Source organism: Aythya ferina, assembly GCF_964211825.1.
Source record: "Aythya ferina genome assembly, chromosome: 12".
Lineage (NCBI taxonomy): Eukaryota > Metazoa > Chordata > Aves > Anseriformes > Anatidae > Aythya > Aythya ferina.
This window is the reverse complement of record NC_140308.1, coordinates 89626-106070: the sequence shown is the minus strand read 5'-3', so window position 1 is coordinate 106070 and position 16445 is coordinate 89626. Positions and strand designations below refer to the sequence as shown.

At 42.8% G+C, this 16445-nt stretch overlaps 1 protein-coding gene across 3 annotated transcripts; it reads left to right on the top strand.

Annotated features, from left to right (window-relative positions):
• The first annotated feature begins 5831 nt into the window (after positions 1-5831).
• KARS1 (lysyl-tRNA synthetase 1) lies at positions 5832-16421 on the top strand. 3 transcript variants are annotated; one of them, XM_084532929.1, is made up of 14 exons: positions 5832-6583; positions 7315-7465; positions 7671-7836; positions 8251-8344; positions 8630-8816; positions 8984-9109; positions 10868-10987; positions 11823-11985; positions 12075-12248; positions 13034-13119; positions 13813-13898; positions 14137-14263; positions 15910-16053; positions 16295-16421. In XM_084532929.1, the coding sequence occupies exons 1-14, from the start codon at positions 5901-5903 to the stop codon at positions 16379-16381; spliced, it is 2394 nt and encodes a 797-aa protein (XP_084389055.1). In that variant the 5' UTR covers positions 5832-5900; the 3' UTR covers positions 16382-16421. The 3 variants fall into 3 exon arrangements, with proteins under 3 accessions (XP_084389055.1, XP_084389056.1, XP_084389057.1); XM_084532930.1 differs by having other exon boundaries at positions 6479-6798; XM_084532931.1 differs by lacking the exon at positions 5832-6583 and adding an exon at positions 6841-7069.
• Positions 16422-16445: the final 24 nt, after the last annotated feature.

Below are 16445 nucleotides of genomic sequence, written 5' to 3'. Positions count from 1 at the left end.
GTGGAAATTCTTAGGTTTTTGTATGGGAATACATTACTGGGACTACGTGAATCCATTTATTTTTCAGCTGAAATAATTCTGTATCCAGCTTTCACAACTAGGAACAGTTCTTGCCCTGGGAATTCTCACAGCCCACATGTGTGACTGAGAAGAATTCATGCTCATGCTGAGACTGTAAAGACAAGGTAAGGACACAGATTCCATTGGTATAAATACTGGAACTGACAACATAGGTTCATAGCAGTGGATTGAAAAAGCTGAGAGGAGAACAGGAAGCTATTCTATTGAATTTGTTTCAACACATTATTGTGCTCTAAGACAGGAAATAAACTTATGCTTAGTATACTGTGCCATTCTGCACCACCTCCCATCCCTATTGGAGATGCCATTCTTCTGTCTCCATTGGGAATATGTAGCTTAAACCTGAACAACAAAACTATTTTGGCATATTTTTAACAGTGTTCTGTAAGACAAGGAGAAAAGCTTGTTAGTACGCCTAGGGAATGAAATGCCCACAAACATCTTCCTCTAAACATCCCATTTCATGTGTAAATTGCAGAGTCCTTTCAACGTGTGTCAGTTTAATAGTACATTCAGAGCTACTTGTTCAAAAAGTCCTCTGGGACCTTGGTTTATGTGGATTGTTTTCTTTTAAAAAAAATGTTTTAAATGAAAGACATTAGTAATGCTCAATAAGTCTTTGTGTTATGAACTTCTGTCAGACTGGTACTAAGAATTGCAAAGGACCTCATCATGTGACAATTTTTGCAGGCTAGCCTGTTTTGAAGTTTGTATGACCACTGTCACAGCTTCTCCTCAGATAAGGCAATGCAAGGGACCCTGTAAACTGTTAATCTGTTCACGGCAAAATCACCTGGTTTGGCTTCTGAGATGCAATAGGCTGACATGGCAACCTGGTGGATTAATGAGGCTCAGAGAAATCTTTCTCTCTCATTTATTTATTTATTTATTTATGTGGGGGGAGGGTTGCCATGATTAGCTGTGTCAGGGATGGGCAGAGGAGAGGTGTGGTGGGAAGCATGCAGGCAAATCAGGAATGAAGAGTGAACCTTGGGGAGGAGGATAGGAGGGAGTGTTGTTTGGACAGCAAGCCCCAGTAGCATAGCTGGACTAATGGCAAAGGCCTTGGAAACTGTGAGAAGAACAGGGCAGAGACAAGGGGGGGAGATGGAAGCAGAGCATGTGATGGCATGGGGTGGAGGCAAAACAAAGTAGCTGCTAAATAGACTGCAATTATGGAACAAACTAATGAGCCATCCCAAGTTAAGAACTCTGGGACCACCAAGAGTAGAAATCTAGAGAAGAGGGATGGCTTCCCAGACCAGAAGCAGCTCTGTCGTCACCTCCACTGGGGCAGGCATGGCCATATCCTGCGCAGCTCTTAACTCTGCAGGATGGTAAGAGACCATCCTGCAGAGTTAAGAAGGGAGTTGCGGGACCAACTGTGGAGCAGGAAGGGGTAAGTAGAAGTTAGCTGCCCTACCAGCAAGGGAGCTGGTAGAACAGCTGGCCAGCAGCCCATAAGATGATATGGGCAAACTTTCAAGACAGTATGACTGATAAAACTATGGCTACATCCTTTGGCACATGCATAAATAAAGATTGTTGTAGTCTGTTTAGAAACAAATATCAAGTATATGTTCTACAAGTTCAAAAGAGTAAACAGCTTTTATACCAATAAAGTGTAGGATGGCAAAGCCACTAGTCAAAGAGATGTTTAGAAACTAACTCTTGGGTATTCCTGTCTGTTGCTTTCCAACCTAGTGCATGCAATCAGTTCTTCATTGTCAATTCAATTATGAATGGCCAGAATGCATTGATACTGACGAATGCTGTCTAATTCTGAAAGGAAGCAAATAGGAAATACCCAAATTCAGATAATGGATTGCAGACCGAATACTATCTGCCTTTAAGTTTGTCTTTAACTCAAAGTTCTGGCACTTGCATTGCCACTCTGCTCATTCTTCCACGTTTACAAATATAGCTGCTTCAGGTAGTTATACAAGGAAGATGCATGTATACTTCCTTGGGCTACAGAAAATGTTCTTAATATAATAGCACAGGGCCTCCAATATGAATGTGGAAAGACAACGTGTCTCATAGCCAAAGGACAGTAACTGTGTCCTTAGTAAAACAAAACAGAGAAATTATTTTTTTATCACAAGAGAAGGCAGAGCCAGAATGCTCTGAACCAGAACTGTGTGATATAGTGACATCTCCAGGATAAGGAGATGGAAATAAGCAATTAAGAGACCTAGACCTATGTGCTTGCACAGGAAAGAATGTATCTGTGGATAAGCGGTGCTTTTCACGAGTTTAGAACAGATGAAAGAGTGCCACCTTGAATAAACTATACTCTTTGTCTTCTTATCCAGATCCCATACCTAAAGAGACCACTAAGTGCATATGGAAATGTTTTCAGTATTAGACAATTTCTTTGAATGGTTTTGCAAAGGTAAAAGCACAATATACTGACTCAGAAATCAGCACTGAAGGTCTGACTAATTGCCCAGAAAAAGACAAGCTCATTCTCAAGAAATGTCACAAAGCAGGTAAAAATAGTAATTATAAAAGATACAGGTAAGTCTTACACCAGAACTTCTTTTGCTGCAGCCATTTGAGGTGTTCTACCTCTCACTTTGAGCTTGAGTAGTTTAGGTTACACAAGATGATTTCATTGAATTCTGACCCTATGGTGCTGCTGAGGTACACCACATAAGCTGGAATTGGGAGTTTTTGGCTGCAGGAGGGTCTCATGCTCTTGAACTTGGCTATCAGCACTGATCAGATTTTTGAATCCAGATGTAAAAGTTTCTGTTGTTGTTAAATCTTACTCCTTATTTACTATGTTATCTTGCAGTTTCTTGTTAAGTGCTTGTCTGGTCTTCCCCACAAGTCCCAACGAACCAGTCAGAGCAGCACGAATGTACCAAACCATTCTAACTGTTTCAGCAGGAAATGACCTGTCTAGTAGAACACTGCACAGTCTAAAAGTTTTGGTATTTATTTGGATAACAGTTGTCAATATTACAAGTCAATGGATGTTTCAGTACATTGGTTTTCTGAAATAGAAATCTCATTATACGAAGTTATCGTTGACTTTCAATAATTTGAATTTGCCTTATAACTAGCAATTCCCTAATTCAACTTAATTTTATGGAGTACCACAGTGCAGCAAGCAACAACCCTGTGAATGACTCTTAAAAAAAAAAAAGTATTATTTTTTTAAAAAATAATCAACCTTTGCTTTTATAACCCCATTTTACTTCACTAAAAGGATGACCTAATTCCAGATTAACAGGAGTTATAAATGACTAGTGCCCAGCTGATTGTTCAAATAATAATGGAGACCAGAACACAATTTCAAGCTGTACGTACTAAGTTTTTTCAGATTATGACCATATATCAGACATTATTTTCTATCTTGCTCAGACATTACACAACTAAAAGATTTTTAACTTCAAGTCTGAGATGGATACAGCTAGACAGAACTACAGCATATGACCCCGAAAGCTGGTCTACTTTTTCAAACTAGACTACATGGTCAGTCTAAGCAGAAGCGCTACTTTGCCTAGACTGAAGACTTGGCACTCTTCAACCTGTAACTGGGGGAGAACTAATATTTTTTTGAAATCACAAGGACAGATGGTAAATTTAATGTTATTAAACAAATCCTGCAATATTAGTACTGGAAAATACCTGTTGAAAGTTGTTAACAAAAATTGAGATGACTGCACACTTGCTTGAGGTTTTAACTGAGGTCTCTGTAACCATGAGACAGTATTATAATGTCCTGGTGAACTTTTTGGTCGTTCCCAGATCTCAGCATTTATTTATAAGACTGAGCACCTCAAACACATTTTCTAACATGCTCTTAACCCTTGTTTTGGAGGGTTACATTTTCACTGGTATCGTTTCTGCATGTCAGCTACTAATCAAGGTCCATTAACAAAAACATAAGGTAGTGACAACAGCTGGCAGAGTACGTTCCTAGATGATCATCCACAGCATTCTGAAGTGATACACGTAACAGAAAGGAGGTTGATATCATGTACTAATATAGTAAGACAGCGGTTTCAGTATTTAATGAGAGTCTGTCTCACTTTGGAGCCAACCTCATTCAAAATCCACTACATACAGTAAAGTACAGGCCAAACTGTCAGATGGCTTATATAGTAAATATATAGTCTAAAGCAAACTTTCACTAAGAAAACTTAATACTGGATAGGATTTCTCTCTTCATCATTTTCTACTTTTAAATGTTCAGTATGCTCTGCATTAAAAAAAAAAACAAAAAAACAAACAAAAAAAAAACACAAAAAAAAACACAAAATCAGACATTTATAAAAGTTATTTTAAAGCATTTCTGAAACTTTAGAACAATATAACATTCTCCATCACATCTGCATTTCTGAAATGACCTTGCTTTGATTAACTTCTTGCCACTGTAACAGAACAGTCATTTCCATCTACTTTTCTAACTTTTCCTAAATGCTACTCGTTTTGCTACGTTTTCAGCTCCAAATTTTGCTATCAATTTACTTCTAACATGCTCATCATCCTTTTGCAATTCTAAATCGTCCTCTCTGCTCCACACAGGGTATCCATCCAAACGCTGCCCTGTCTGCAGAAAGTATGATGTAGTCTCCACTTCACCAGTGTTTTTCAGAAAGGCCTGTGTAACAGTGAACAGGTCCACGTTAAACCTTTCCATGAAGTGCCGCATAGTTTTCACTACTTCTCCCACCACTCTGGAAGAAGAGCAAGTGCTTCTTGGTCTGTCTTCCCTTTGTAACTGAGTGCCAGGGAAAGCACAGTCCTCCATCCCAGTCTTCAAACCAGATGCCGTTTCACCTGGAGGCTTTCCCCCTCCAACTTGTGTAGGAAGTTCTTCTAAAGCATCTGAGGTGTCACTTTCTGACTAAAAGTAAGAGAAATCATCAGTTAGGTATATTTCCCAGCAAGCTTCTGTTACTACTGCTACCCTGTGATCAGTATCTTCCACCATGACTTTCTATAACGTATAAAAACACTCTCTAATTACTGGACACATCAAAATTCACTGACTGAAGTGAAGCAATATATGTTAACAAGGATATACAAGATCACAGAAAAGCAAGACGTGTAAGGGAGTATTTCAAAGGATCATAGACTATCTGAGTTGGAAGAGACCCACAAGGATCATCGAGTCCAACTTCTGGGTTCCTACAAGACCAGCCCCCCAAAAATCAGACCACGTGTCTGAGTGTTTTCCACACGCTTCTTGAACTCCGGCAGATTCAGTGCTGTGACCACTTCCCTAGGGAGCCTGTTCCAGTGCCCGACCACCCTCTGGGTGAAAAACCTTTTCCCAATATCCAGCCTGAACCTCCCCATTTCAACAACCTAAGTACAAAAAGCAAAGATAAACAGTAATGCAACCGCGCGAACATTTTATGCCCAAGGTAAAAGCTGCCAATACAGCTCTTGACACATCATAGCATTTAACAGTCACGATAACCTCCTCAGCCGAACTTTGGGCAGAGAATCAAGTTACACAAACGGGCCCTATTGCACGTGCCGCAGTGAGATGCTGCTCATCGCAAGCCACATAGTTCACAACTCACACGAAGCTCCCATTTCGCCATAGCATAAGGGGTATCACGGTGCAAAGCAAACCAAGAATTTAACTGAGCTACAGCATGGGAAAGCCGCTCCGTGGCAGCCAGGGCTGCCGCGCGCAGCTCGCCCTCAGCGGCTCAGCAGCGGCTGCGGCCCCGCCGCCGGCTGCCAACGCTCACCTCGTCGCTTTCAAACTCCCGATTCGCTGCCTCGAAAATGCCCATGCCTCGTGCGCGCTCCTCCTCCGTCTGCTTGGGCTCTGCGGGAAGAGACGGGCGATGGCTGCCGGGCCCGGGCCGCCGCCGCCGCTCCCCCCGGGCCCCATCGGCCGCCCCCTGCTCACCCCCGCGCAGCGGCCTCAAGTGCCGCAGGTAGCGGTCGCGCATGGCCTGCCAGGAGTGCCGCGTCAGGCCGGCCCGCTCCAGCTCCTTCCACAGCGCCCTGCCGCCCACCCGCCTCTCGCCCCGCCCGCGCACGGCCTGCAGCAGCGCCGCGTCCTCCGCCTCCGTGAAGGCGAGGCGGCCGCGCGGCGAGGCGGCGGGCGGCGGGGGCGGCGCAGCGGGCAGCCGGAAGGGCTCCAGCGGCAGGCGCTGGTTGCGCTTTATGCACTCCGTCACGTACTCGGCGGAGACGGCCCCGCCGGGCGCCTGCTCGCCGGGCTGCGCCAGGAGCACGGCGTCCGGCTCCTGGATGCGGCACAGCCGCCCGCCGCCCGCCAGCAGCAGGGGCGCCAGGCGCAGCTTGGTCAGCCCGGGCCGCACGTAGAAGCGCATCGGCCTCCCGTCATCCCACAGGAACAGCTGGCGCGAGCGCCCTGCCTCCGCTTTCCCGCGCGCCGCCATCGCTGCCCGCCGACGCGCAGGCGCCGCGGCACCGGAAGGGCCGCGGGAGGAGCGAAGATGGCGGCCGCAGCGGAGCGGGGTTGCGACGTGGGGGACGCTGAGCCGCGCCTCAGTAAAAAGTGAGGGTGGGCGGGCAGGGCAACTGAGGCGATGCTGAGCTGAGCTGAGCTGAGCTGAGCTGAGCTGAGCTGAGCTGAGCGAACGTCCGGCGTGTGCCGCCAGGTGATCCGTTGGAGCGCGCCATGCTGAGGCCTGCAGCTGCGCGGCTCCGCGGCTGGGCCTGGAAGGCCGCGCCCGCGCTCCGATGGCGCCAGGCGCTTCATGACCGAAGCAGGTCGGTGCTTTGCGATCTGGCCGGGCCCGCCTCTTTCCTCATGAAGTTCCGGCCGGCGGGGCCGGGGGCTGTGGGGCCCTGCGCTCCACGGGGAGCGGGCCGCGAAGGCGGCAGCGGGAGTCTGAAGCAGAGCCTGACTTTAACCGGTGACTTTAACCTGACTTTTAGCTCATTTCACTTACTTGCCGCGTGGGGTAGCTCTGCTTCTATGAAGGCTCGTATAAGGGGGCCTGCAGAGGATCCTTGGGCTCCCAGGGAATGCATCCTCAAGGTCTGTCTACGCAATACTTAATTCAGCTTTAGTTTTCCCTGAGTATTCGTATCTCTTAAGGAATGAACTAAAAGCCTTCAGAGAAGGAAACACTTAAACACACTTAAGTATTATTTTGACTTTAGGGCACAGTAAGGGAAATGACGGGGCTATTTTTACAGTAAGGTTTTGGCAGAATCTGGCAAAGTGCTTCCCCATACAAGTAGCAAAGTACCTGCTGCATCTGTTTTCCTTCTGTTTTACAGTGAGCTGAAGAGGCGTTTGAAGGCTGAAAGAAAAATAGCTGAAAAAGAGGCAAAGCAGAAAGAGCAAAGTGAAAAGCATTCAAATAAGCCTTCCTTGACTTCTGACTCTGAGAATAACATTGGTGCTGATGAGGAAAACTTGGATCCAAATGTGAGAATCTGGACATGTGCTTATTACTGTTTTGAGAATAAATATTGTTGATCTACATTTGATTTTTATTCAGAATGAACTAAATGGTTAAAAGGGGGGGGGGAGAGGAGACACATATTCCTAAGTCAGGGTAGCAGTGTTTTAACTTGTAAAATGCTTTAAGATTCTAATAAAATCATTCGGTCTTGCTTGTTTATTGTTACAGCAATATTACAAGATCCGTAGCCATGCAATCCAGCAGCTGCAGGGCACCAATGAAGATCCTTATCCCCACAAGTTCCACGTAGACTTATCTCTCTCAGATTTTATAGAGAAATACAGTCACTTGCAGCCAGGAGATCACCTGACAGACATTACAGTGAGAGTGGCAGGTAAAAGCTAATCTGGAATACAGAAGGATGGCCTGTTGATTTTCAGAGCTAAGTCCTAGCTGGTTTTAGAGATGGGGTGGTCTGTTTTCAAATTTTGCTGATCCTCTTAGTCATGAAGCTAAGTCTGTAGCAGCATTATACTATTTAGGACAGGCTTTCAGACTGAGTGGATTGTTGCAACTTACCTTACAAGTATAACATTAGATTGTGATTTTGGCTTCAGGACTCAAAGCTCACGTGAACTTTTGTGTAGTCATGTTAGTTTTAAGATTTTAACTGCTTCTCTTCCACATTTAGTGATCAGTTCAGAACTGATGGTCTTTTTTACGGGTGGTGGTAATATTGTAGCTTTTGCCCTTGTGTCCTTCTGTTAGGGACATGTTTCTCAGTGTTCTGCATGCTTTTGGTATTTAGGTCGAATCCACGCAAAGCGTGCCTCTGGAGGGAAACTGATTTTCTATGATCTTCGTGGTGAAGGAGTCAAGTTGCAGGTCATGGCAAATTCCAGGTAAGTAGAAATATTCCCAGTAGCATTCTAAATTGAACTGTTCTCTAGGACTTAGAAATGTGTATTTGGGCATCCAGTTATTTCATTGCCTTAGCTAAGCTGTTTGGCTAGGGATTGTCTTAGGTAGGCAGGTAGCGTTTTGCTTAGGCTGTTATGTATGGCTTCCTTATTAGAAGGATTCTTGTTTTTAAGAATTTGGCCTGAGGAGAGACTTGCAGGACAGTTGGAATGTTGAACTTCAAGCAAAACTACTTACTCTTTTTTTTTTTTTTTTTGTAATTACAGACTTTACAAATCTGAGGAAGAATATTTCTGTATTAACAACAAGCTGCGTCGTGGGGACATTATTGGTGTAGAAGGAAATCCTGGGAAAACAAAGAAAGGGGAACTGAGTATTATTCCTTACGAAATAACTCTGTTATCTCCATGCCTGCACATGTTGCCTCATCTTCACTTTGGCCTTAAAGATAAGGTAAGGTACCTGCCGTACCTGTGACTCTTGGAGGTGATTTGACAGGTCATCCGTTCAGATCTGCTGATGGTATCAGTGAACAAAGAGCCATTCATCTTGTTTTGGTACTTCTTTTCTTTGGCAGTACATTTTGTCTAGCTTGTTCTAAAAATATTTGTTCTTTTCAGGAAACTAGATATCGTCAGAGATACTTGGATTTAATTCTTAATGATTATGTGAGGCAAAAATTTATAACCCGTGCAAAGATTGTGACATATATCCGGAGCTTTCTAGATGAATTGGGCTTCTTAGAGGTAAGGCTTTATTGTTTGTTTCTGTCTGCATACTCAATGTGTTTGGGGCTTCTCAGCTTCAGGGATACTGTATATTCAGGCTCACATGCGAAATATTAATAGAGTGAGAGCAATTACCTCAACACGGTGTGTTTATCAGTTTCAGGTAACAGGAGCTGTTTTATTTTCCCTCTTTTTAAAGTTAAGACTATTGCTCAGTTGGTAGCCTGTGATTCAGAAAACATTTACGAAGGTAGAACTTCAAACTGCTGTTGTCTTTTTCTTATTTCGGTAGTGTAAGGTAGAAATGACATCTTTGCAATGGCATTTTGACATAATATAGTTCCATTAAGAGTTTATCAGCCGAATCTGCAAAATCTGCCACTGGAGTTTTTTGAGAGCAGAGGAAGGATGAAGCAGTCTGAACCTGTGCTATGTCATCTCTGTCTTGCCGTGTAAAGGCTTTAAAATCTTTCTTTGATTTTTTTTTTTTTTTTTTTTGCTTTTAATCTAGTACTTACAAATTATACTATTTTGACAATAATTTGATGAAAGAGAACCATGAGAGTCCTTCTCAATTTATGCGAAGTGTAAATACATGAACAAAATAAAAGGCAGAAGAGTCAGGGAATCGTCAGCAACCTAAAGATGCATGAGTCAATGCTGAGTCATTAGGGTCCATATGGCATGATTTAGTGTCATACCACGGGCAGATACTCGCTTGATTTTGAGAAAAATACATCTGAACTGTCATAGGTATTGTACCGTGCTCTTCAGGTTACTGTCAGGGCTTCTTTGCAGTCAGTTCAATGCTCCAAAGTTAAACTGCGTTTCTGATTCCGGTATTGTCTGGCATGCTCACTGCTTTCTGTTCTCTGAAGCTCAGTCTGATATATAGTGCAGATGTGTTTGGAGAAACCCAAAATACTTAGAGACCTATATTAATACATATCTTAGGATGTTCCTCCTCTTTTTCAAGTTCTAGCTGCGTTCTTGTTCTGTCGTTATCACACGTCAACTTCTGGTTTTGCCCTGATCTTTGTTCTTTCCCAGAAGCCCTGAGTCTCGCTGTAGTTCCTCTTCTGCACTGCTATAAACAGTTCTGTCGTGAATTATGAAATACTTGTTTTCATGATTTGAGGTTATTAACAGGAGATTAATTCTTGTTGGTAGTGAGGTATGAGGAGATGTAGCTGGCATCCTGAAGTTCTTTATGCTGATGTGTAAGCCAAGCCTGTAGGTCAGCACAGCAGATTAAATAGCGTATCTCCCACAGAATCAATTAGAAAATCATTCTTATCACTTGGGCAGACTTATAGAGGAGCAGCTGCTTGTACTGTTTTGCCACTTTCACCTGTACTCTGAGTACGGGGCTGAGGTTTGATTTGTAAATCATTCTGTCATTCCATTTTTACAAAGGTCGTCTTTATTTTTGTACTTGCCTGTCAGGTTCTTCTTTCCCTGAATTTGATGTTGAACTTACGTGTAAGTCTCTTTCTCTCGTAGTTGATAGTGTATATTCTTTGTATTATTATTGACTTCATGGGAGAAATGGCCTTTACTACAGAATTGTTTTCATATGCTGGAATGTCAAAGACTAAGTGAAATGCAGAGATTTTTTTCATCAGAGCTAGCTGTGGTTGGTTGGTTTTCTTGTTTCACGGAGTTCTGCTGTGGAAACAGAAATACCCAAAAGATGAAAGCACGGTAGGTATTGAGGAGGAGCCTGGAAATATTTATGTCAATGTTAAAATCTGTTGTTTTGTTACTATTTTACAGATTGAAACTCCTATGATGAATATAATTCCAGGTGGAGCCATGGCAAGACCTTTTATCACATACCATAATGAGCTTGATATGAATTTATATATGAGAATTGCTCCGGAGCTTTACCACAAGGTAAAATACAAGCCCCACATGGTTAATCCTATATTCTCCAGCCTGTTGTGATCTCACAGAATCACAGAATGGTTGAGGTTGGAAGGGGCCTCTGGAGGTCATCTGTCCAAACACCCAATTCAAGCAGGGCCATTCGGAGCAAGTTGCCCAGGACCGTATCCAGAGAGCTTCTGAATATCTACAAAGAGGCGATTTAACAACCTCTCTGGGCAGACTGTGCCAGTGCTCAGTCAACCGTACGATACAAAAGCTACCTGATATTCAGATGGAGCCTCCTGTATTCCAGTTTGTACTTACTGCTTCTTTTCTTGTCAATGGGCACCACTGAAGTGAGCCTGGCTCCATCTTCACATCCTTTCTTCAGTTATTTATATATATTGATAAGATTTCCCCTGGAGCCTTGTCTAGCCTAGACAGTCCCGTCTTTCTCAGCCTTTCCTCATTGCGGAAGTGTTCCTGAACTCATCTTAGTGGCCCTTCACTGGACTCTCTCCAGTGTGACTATGTCTCTGTTGCACAGGGGTCTGGAACTGGACACAGTACTCCAGGTGTTGCCTCACTAGGGCTGAGTGGAAAGGAAGGATCACCTCCCTTGACCCACTGGCAATACTTTGTTAGTGCAGCCAAGAGCACTATTAGCCTTCTTAGCGGCAAGGGCACATCTCATTATTTAAAATAAATAAATAAATTAGGATTATTCCTGAAGAACAGTGGATTAGTGGAAACAAAATGGATCTTGAATCAGATTTTTCAGGTCATGTTGCAGTTATGTTTGTATGAGCTCTTTTCAGTTCTTTGAAAATGTTGGTATTTACTAGAATTTCCTTTTGTTTAGATGGTGGTGGTTGGAGGCTTGGACAGAGTATATGAAATTGGGCGTCAGTTCCGGAATGAAGGAATTGATTTGACTCACAACCCTGAGTTCACAACTTGTGAATTCTACATGGCTTATGCAGACTACCATGACTTGATGGAAATTACAGAGAAGCTGCTTTCAGGTGACATATGCAATATTAATTAAAAAAGAATAAGAATCCCCAGAAAGAACTGTATATTATGTTGTATACTCCCTTCTATACTCTTGTAGGGATGGTGAAACATATTACTGGAAGCTACAAGATCACTTACCATCCAGATGGTCAAGATGGACAGGCATACGAGATAGATTTTACCCTTCCTTTCCGACGCATTAGCATGGTGGATGAATTGGAAAAGGTTCTAGGAGTGAAATTTCCATCAGCTGAGTCCTTTGAAACTGAAGGTTAGACGGTGTTTATGCATGTCCTATTATTCTTACTTAACACACAGAGAGCAAAGATTTGAAGTCCTCAGCCTGCAGTCTGTCAGCTACTTTTTTGAAGTGGTGTCAGTACATGGGATTGATTTGCTCTCAATTTGTCTGTTACATGAGAGTCCAGAATGAAGTGAAGCCTTCGTGCCATGCAGTTTTTAGCAAGTTCTGACTCTTTCACCTCTTCCTTTGTGGAGTATATATAATGCTGTATACTCAGAAGACGTAATCTGAGGAGAACTTGATCTGTTAAAGAAACACAGCTTTTTATTTCTTATTTCTTCTGTCTTTTGTGCAATTGAGTCTCCATGCCTGTGATCATAGGTTAGGAGTAAGATTATTTTGGGCATTCTTCAAAGTATGTGTGTCTGCTATTTTATTCTTGAAATCATAATTTGTAAGGAAATAAGTTCATACGCTTTTTAGTGCTTTTTTTTTTGTTTGTTTGTTTAAATAATAATATCTGACAATTGTGATGCAGGATTGTATGTAACTATTTTCTGATTTTCCGAAATGCGAAATAACTTAGATTTTAGTGTAAACTGATAAAAAACAAAAATACGAAGCCAAAAAAAATATTTTCGTAGTGTTTGAAACTGACATTTGAGGTAATATTTTCCATGATGATTTCTACTGTTAATGTTTTCTACTATAGAGATTTAAAGAACCACTATAAAACCTTTTGAAGTATGCAGGAAGAAAAGATGTGGCTGCCTGGATGGCTTTTCTAATTTTTTGTCTACAACTGTTTTTAGAAACTCGCAGGTTCTTTGATGACCTTTGTGTGGCAAGAAATGTTGAGTGTCCACCTCCCAGGACAACAGCAAGGCTTCTTGACAGAGTAAGTAACAGTGATTTTTTGATAGTCCTAACATATTTCAGGATCTGTCTGTATCAATAGAAGTCTCTTCAGAACAAGTTTAGCTGCATGTGACAAAATACACTGACATAGGCTAAAGCTATTTCTTTATGACAGTGATAAAACTTGTTTTATCAAAATCCTGTTGTCTACACTAAAACGTAGTTGACTGATACCTGCTTAATATGAGATCTAGAGAATTTTAGGTTGAAAACTCGTTTCCTGTGCCCCTAAAAAATCTGCTTTATCCTTATGTCAATTTTTTTTTTTTTCAAGAGATCTGTTTGTTTGTATGTATCTTATCAAACTGGTAGGCTTCCCATATAGTTCTTTTATCAACTGTATTAAGTCTTTTCCTTTGTACCCAGCATGTTGCCTTATAGAACCTGTTAACAAAAATAGTAACGTAATTTCATTTGCACATCATAACAAAGGCCAATAAAAAAAGCATCAGGAAAAAAAAAACAACACAGCTATGTCACTGTTTCTTATCCAGCTAGGACGTATGTGCTCTATTAGTGAGAACATTGCCGTGATTAAGCATTATTAGTTGAGAAACTTCTCAGTTTCATGGTACATTCTTCAGTACTGAAGAGAAGGAATTAAGATGTTTGGGAAAGGCAGTGCTGGAAAGCGTTACTGTACTCTACACAACTTTTGCTTTTGTTTTCCCAGTTAGTTGGTGAATTTCTGGAAGTCACTTGTATCAACCCAACATTCATCTGTGATCACCCTCAGATCATGAGTCCTCTAGCCAAATGGTAAGAGTATGAGACAGTATGTAACTCCTTAATCCTCTATTTTTACACCAATCCAGGTAGGTTCTTGAACTGTGAAGCCTAGCATCCAGAGAACAGGTGTGCTCATACCGAGTAGTTTAAAGTTTTGACAGCTGTTACTGCTAAATGTGGGTAGACTTCTTGACGTCATGTATGTGATCTATTGTTTTTGTAAAGCTATTTATTTTAAGGTGTGGTTGGTTTGCCTCTTTTGATGTAGGCATCGCACTCATCGGGGACTAACAGAACGTTTTGAACTCTTTGTGATGAAGAAGGAAGTGTGCAATGCATACACAGAACTTAATGATCCTTTCCGGCAGCGGCAGCTTTTTGAGGATCAGGCCAAGGTAGGGTGTTTGCTGATAGTGAATCAATGATTTAGGCACATAAGTAAAGAGTATTTTCTATGCCTAATTCCAAATCTGTCACTAGTCCCTACAGCTGAAAAGGGTTGTTAATACTTTGAGTGAGTGTTCCTCACTCAAGTGAAACCCTTTCATTAAAACTTACTTCCTTTTAAAGGAACCTTGCTCTAAGGTAAACATGTCTAAACTCTTCTGTTGATTAGTTTATAGTAGCACTGCCAGGTTTTGGAATAGCATGCTTTTTTTTTTCTACCTGATGTACTTATCTGAAAAAAAGCAGATGTGCAGGGTATTTTCTCTTTGTTACTTGGAGTGAAAGTGAGTTATTTTTCCACAATTAAGCCTTCATGTAATCATACAACATCATATTTCCAGTTTCTTAAATAAGTTTCTGTGTCCAATAAAAGTTTGAATGTTGAGTCTAATTTTCAGAACTCTGAGCTCTTTTAAATTGTTTCACAGAATAGAGCTGCAAACTGGAAATTATTATGCCTGGAAATTGATAGCACTAGGTGTCTCTACATAAGTCTGGGAAAGGAGGGACTCAAACTGGCTTTGTTATTAATTATGTATACACTCACATGGATGCGTGTGTGCATACATGATTGAGGTCAGATGGTGTGGTCTGCAGAGAATTCCTGTTATTTCTACTGTTTCTGATGGCCTCACATTACCTGAGAGGATTAAACAGTTATCAAAAACAGGAAAATATGTTAACTAACTTACTTGTTAGTAAATTTCAAAATGTTGTCAGTGTGAATATTATTAAAGATTTCTTTCTCCTTGGGTCTGCTGTATGTTTGTTTGCTGCTGTTGTCTGATTATGCCTAGTCTCTGCAGACCTGTGATTCTTTGTTTTAAATTAAAATTTGCCTGAAGGCTTAAGGGGGAAATTGAGTCTAAGGGTGGCAGTTCACATTTCAGGATTTCAGACTCAAGCAGAAAAGTTTAATACTTTGGGAGAGTGTTTCTTGAAACTATGTATACCAAAACGTTAGTTGTTTCAACACTGACGTGTTGTACATTTGAGGGGCTTGACTGGTCTGCATTTTTATCATCATCATCACCTTTAGCACTTGGAGGCTGATAGGGCCAATTTTTGTAAGAAGTGTTAATTACTTCCTCAGTGTCAGGGATTATAATCTTTCCACATGGGGGGGGGAAAAGCAACTGTTTAATTTTGTTTCATGGAGCAATTGCTGGTGATTCAAATGATTCTGGTTCTTAGTTGTTTCTGCAAACGTTAAAGGGGTACTTGGAAGTGATAAAGAACCCGAGAAGCTTTTGAAAGCAATTTATTCCACGGTGGTCTGCTGCCATGCGTCTCTGGAGATTGCTTTTACTGAAGCAAAAAGGCTGAACGTTTGTCTAGAAAAGAAGCTTCTGGGTCACAAAGAAGTTGAGCTTAGAGTTGATTTGGAAGCACCTGTACAGCCAGCTTCCACAGCTTTCTTTTTCTGGGTGATTAAACTTCCCTCGTTTGTTACTCACTTTTGTGGCTGCATAAAGCTTTGGTTTTATCAGTTACACGGCTGCTACAAACATACTCATTTCTGATGGCAACTAGTAGAACCGGTAGCGTCTAGCTCTGTACGACCCTGCCTTTTATCGCTTGTTTTCTCATTTAGGCAAAGGCTGCAGGCGACGATGAAGCCATGTTTATTGACGAAAACTTCTGCACCGCACTGGAGTACGGCCTCCCTCCTACAGCTGGCTGGGGCATGGGAATCGATCGCTTCGCCATGTTCCTTACGGATTCCAGTAACATCAAGGTAAACGGGAGCGGCGGCGCCTGCTGCGGGCGGCTGGAGAGCTGCCGCGCGGTCCCGCCGAGCGGAGCGCGGGAGGCCGCGGGCGTCGCCCCGCCCCCGGAAGCCGCCCGAGCCGCCGAGCGCCGCTCCCGGCCGCGTGCCGGGGCGGGGCCGAGCCGAGCCGCGCTTTCGCGAGACTTCCGCGCCGCGGCGCTCTGCGGGCCGGGGGCCTGGCGCGCTCTGAGGGTGTCGCTCTTTGCAGGAGGTGCTGCTCTTCCCCGCCATGAAGCCGGAGGACAAGAGGAAGGAGGCGCAGCCCGAGCAGCCTGCCGAAGGCACCTCCGTGTGACGCCCGGGGTGGTCGTCAATAAATGCAGCTCTGTGCCGCGCGAGTGCCCCTGTGTCTCTGTGTG

What these genes read in the sequence shown, in the direction of transcription:
- KARS1 (XM_084532929.1), top strand. Translation starts at nt 5,901, where the DNA reads ATGGCTGCCGGGCCCGGGCCGCCGCCGCCGCTCCCCCCGGGCCCCATC. An exon ending in AGGAAAACTTGGATCCAAAT is followed by an intron (nt 7,466 to 7,670) that starts GTGAGAATCTGG and finishes TTATTGTTACAG; the next exon opens with CAATATTACAAGATCCGTAG. An exon ending in CAGGTCATGGCAAATTCCAG is followed by an intron (nt 8,345 to 8,629) that starts GTAAGTAGAAAT and finishes TTGTAATTACAG; the next exon opens with ACTTTACAAATCTGAGGAAG.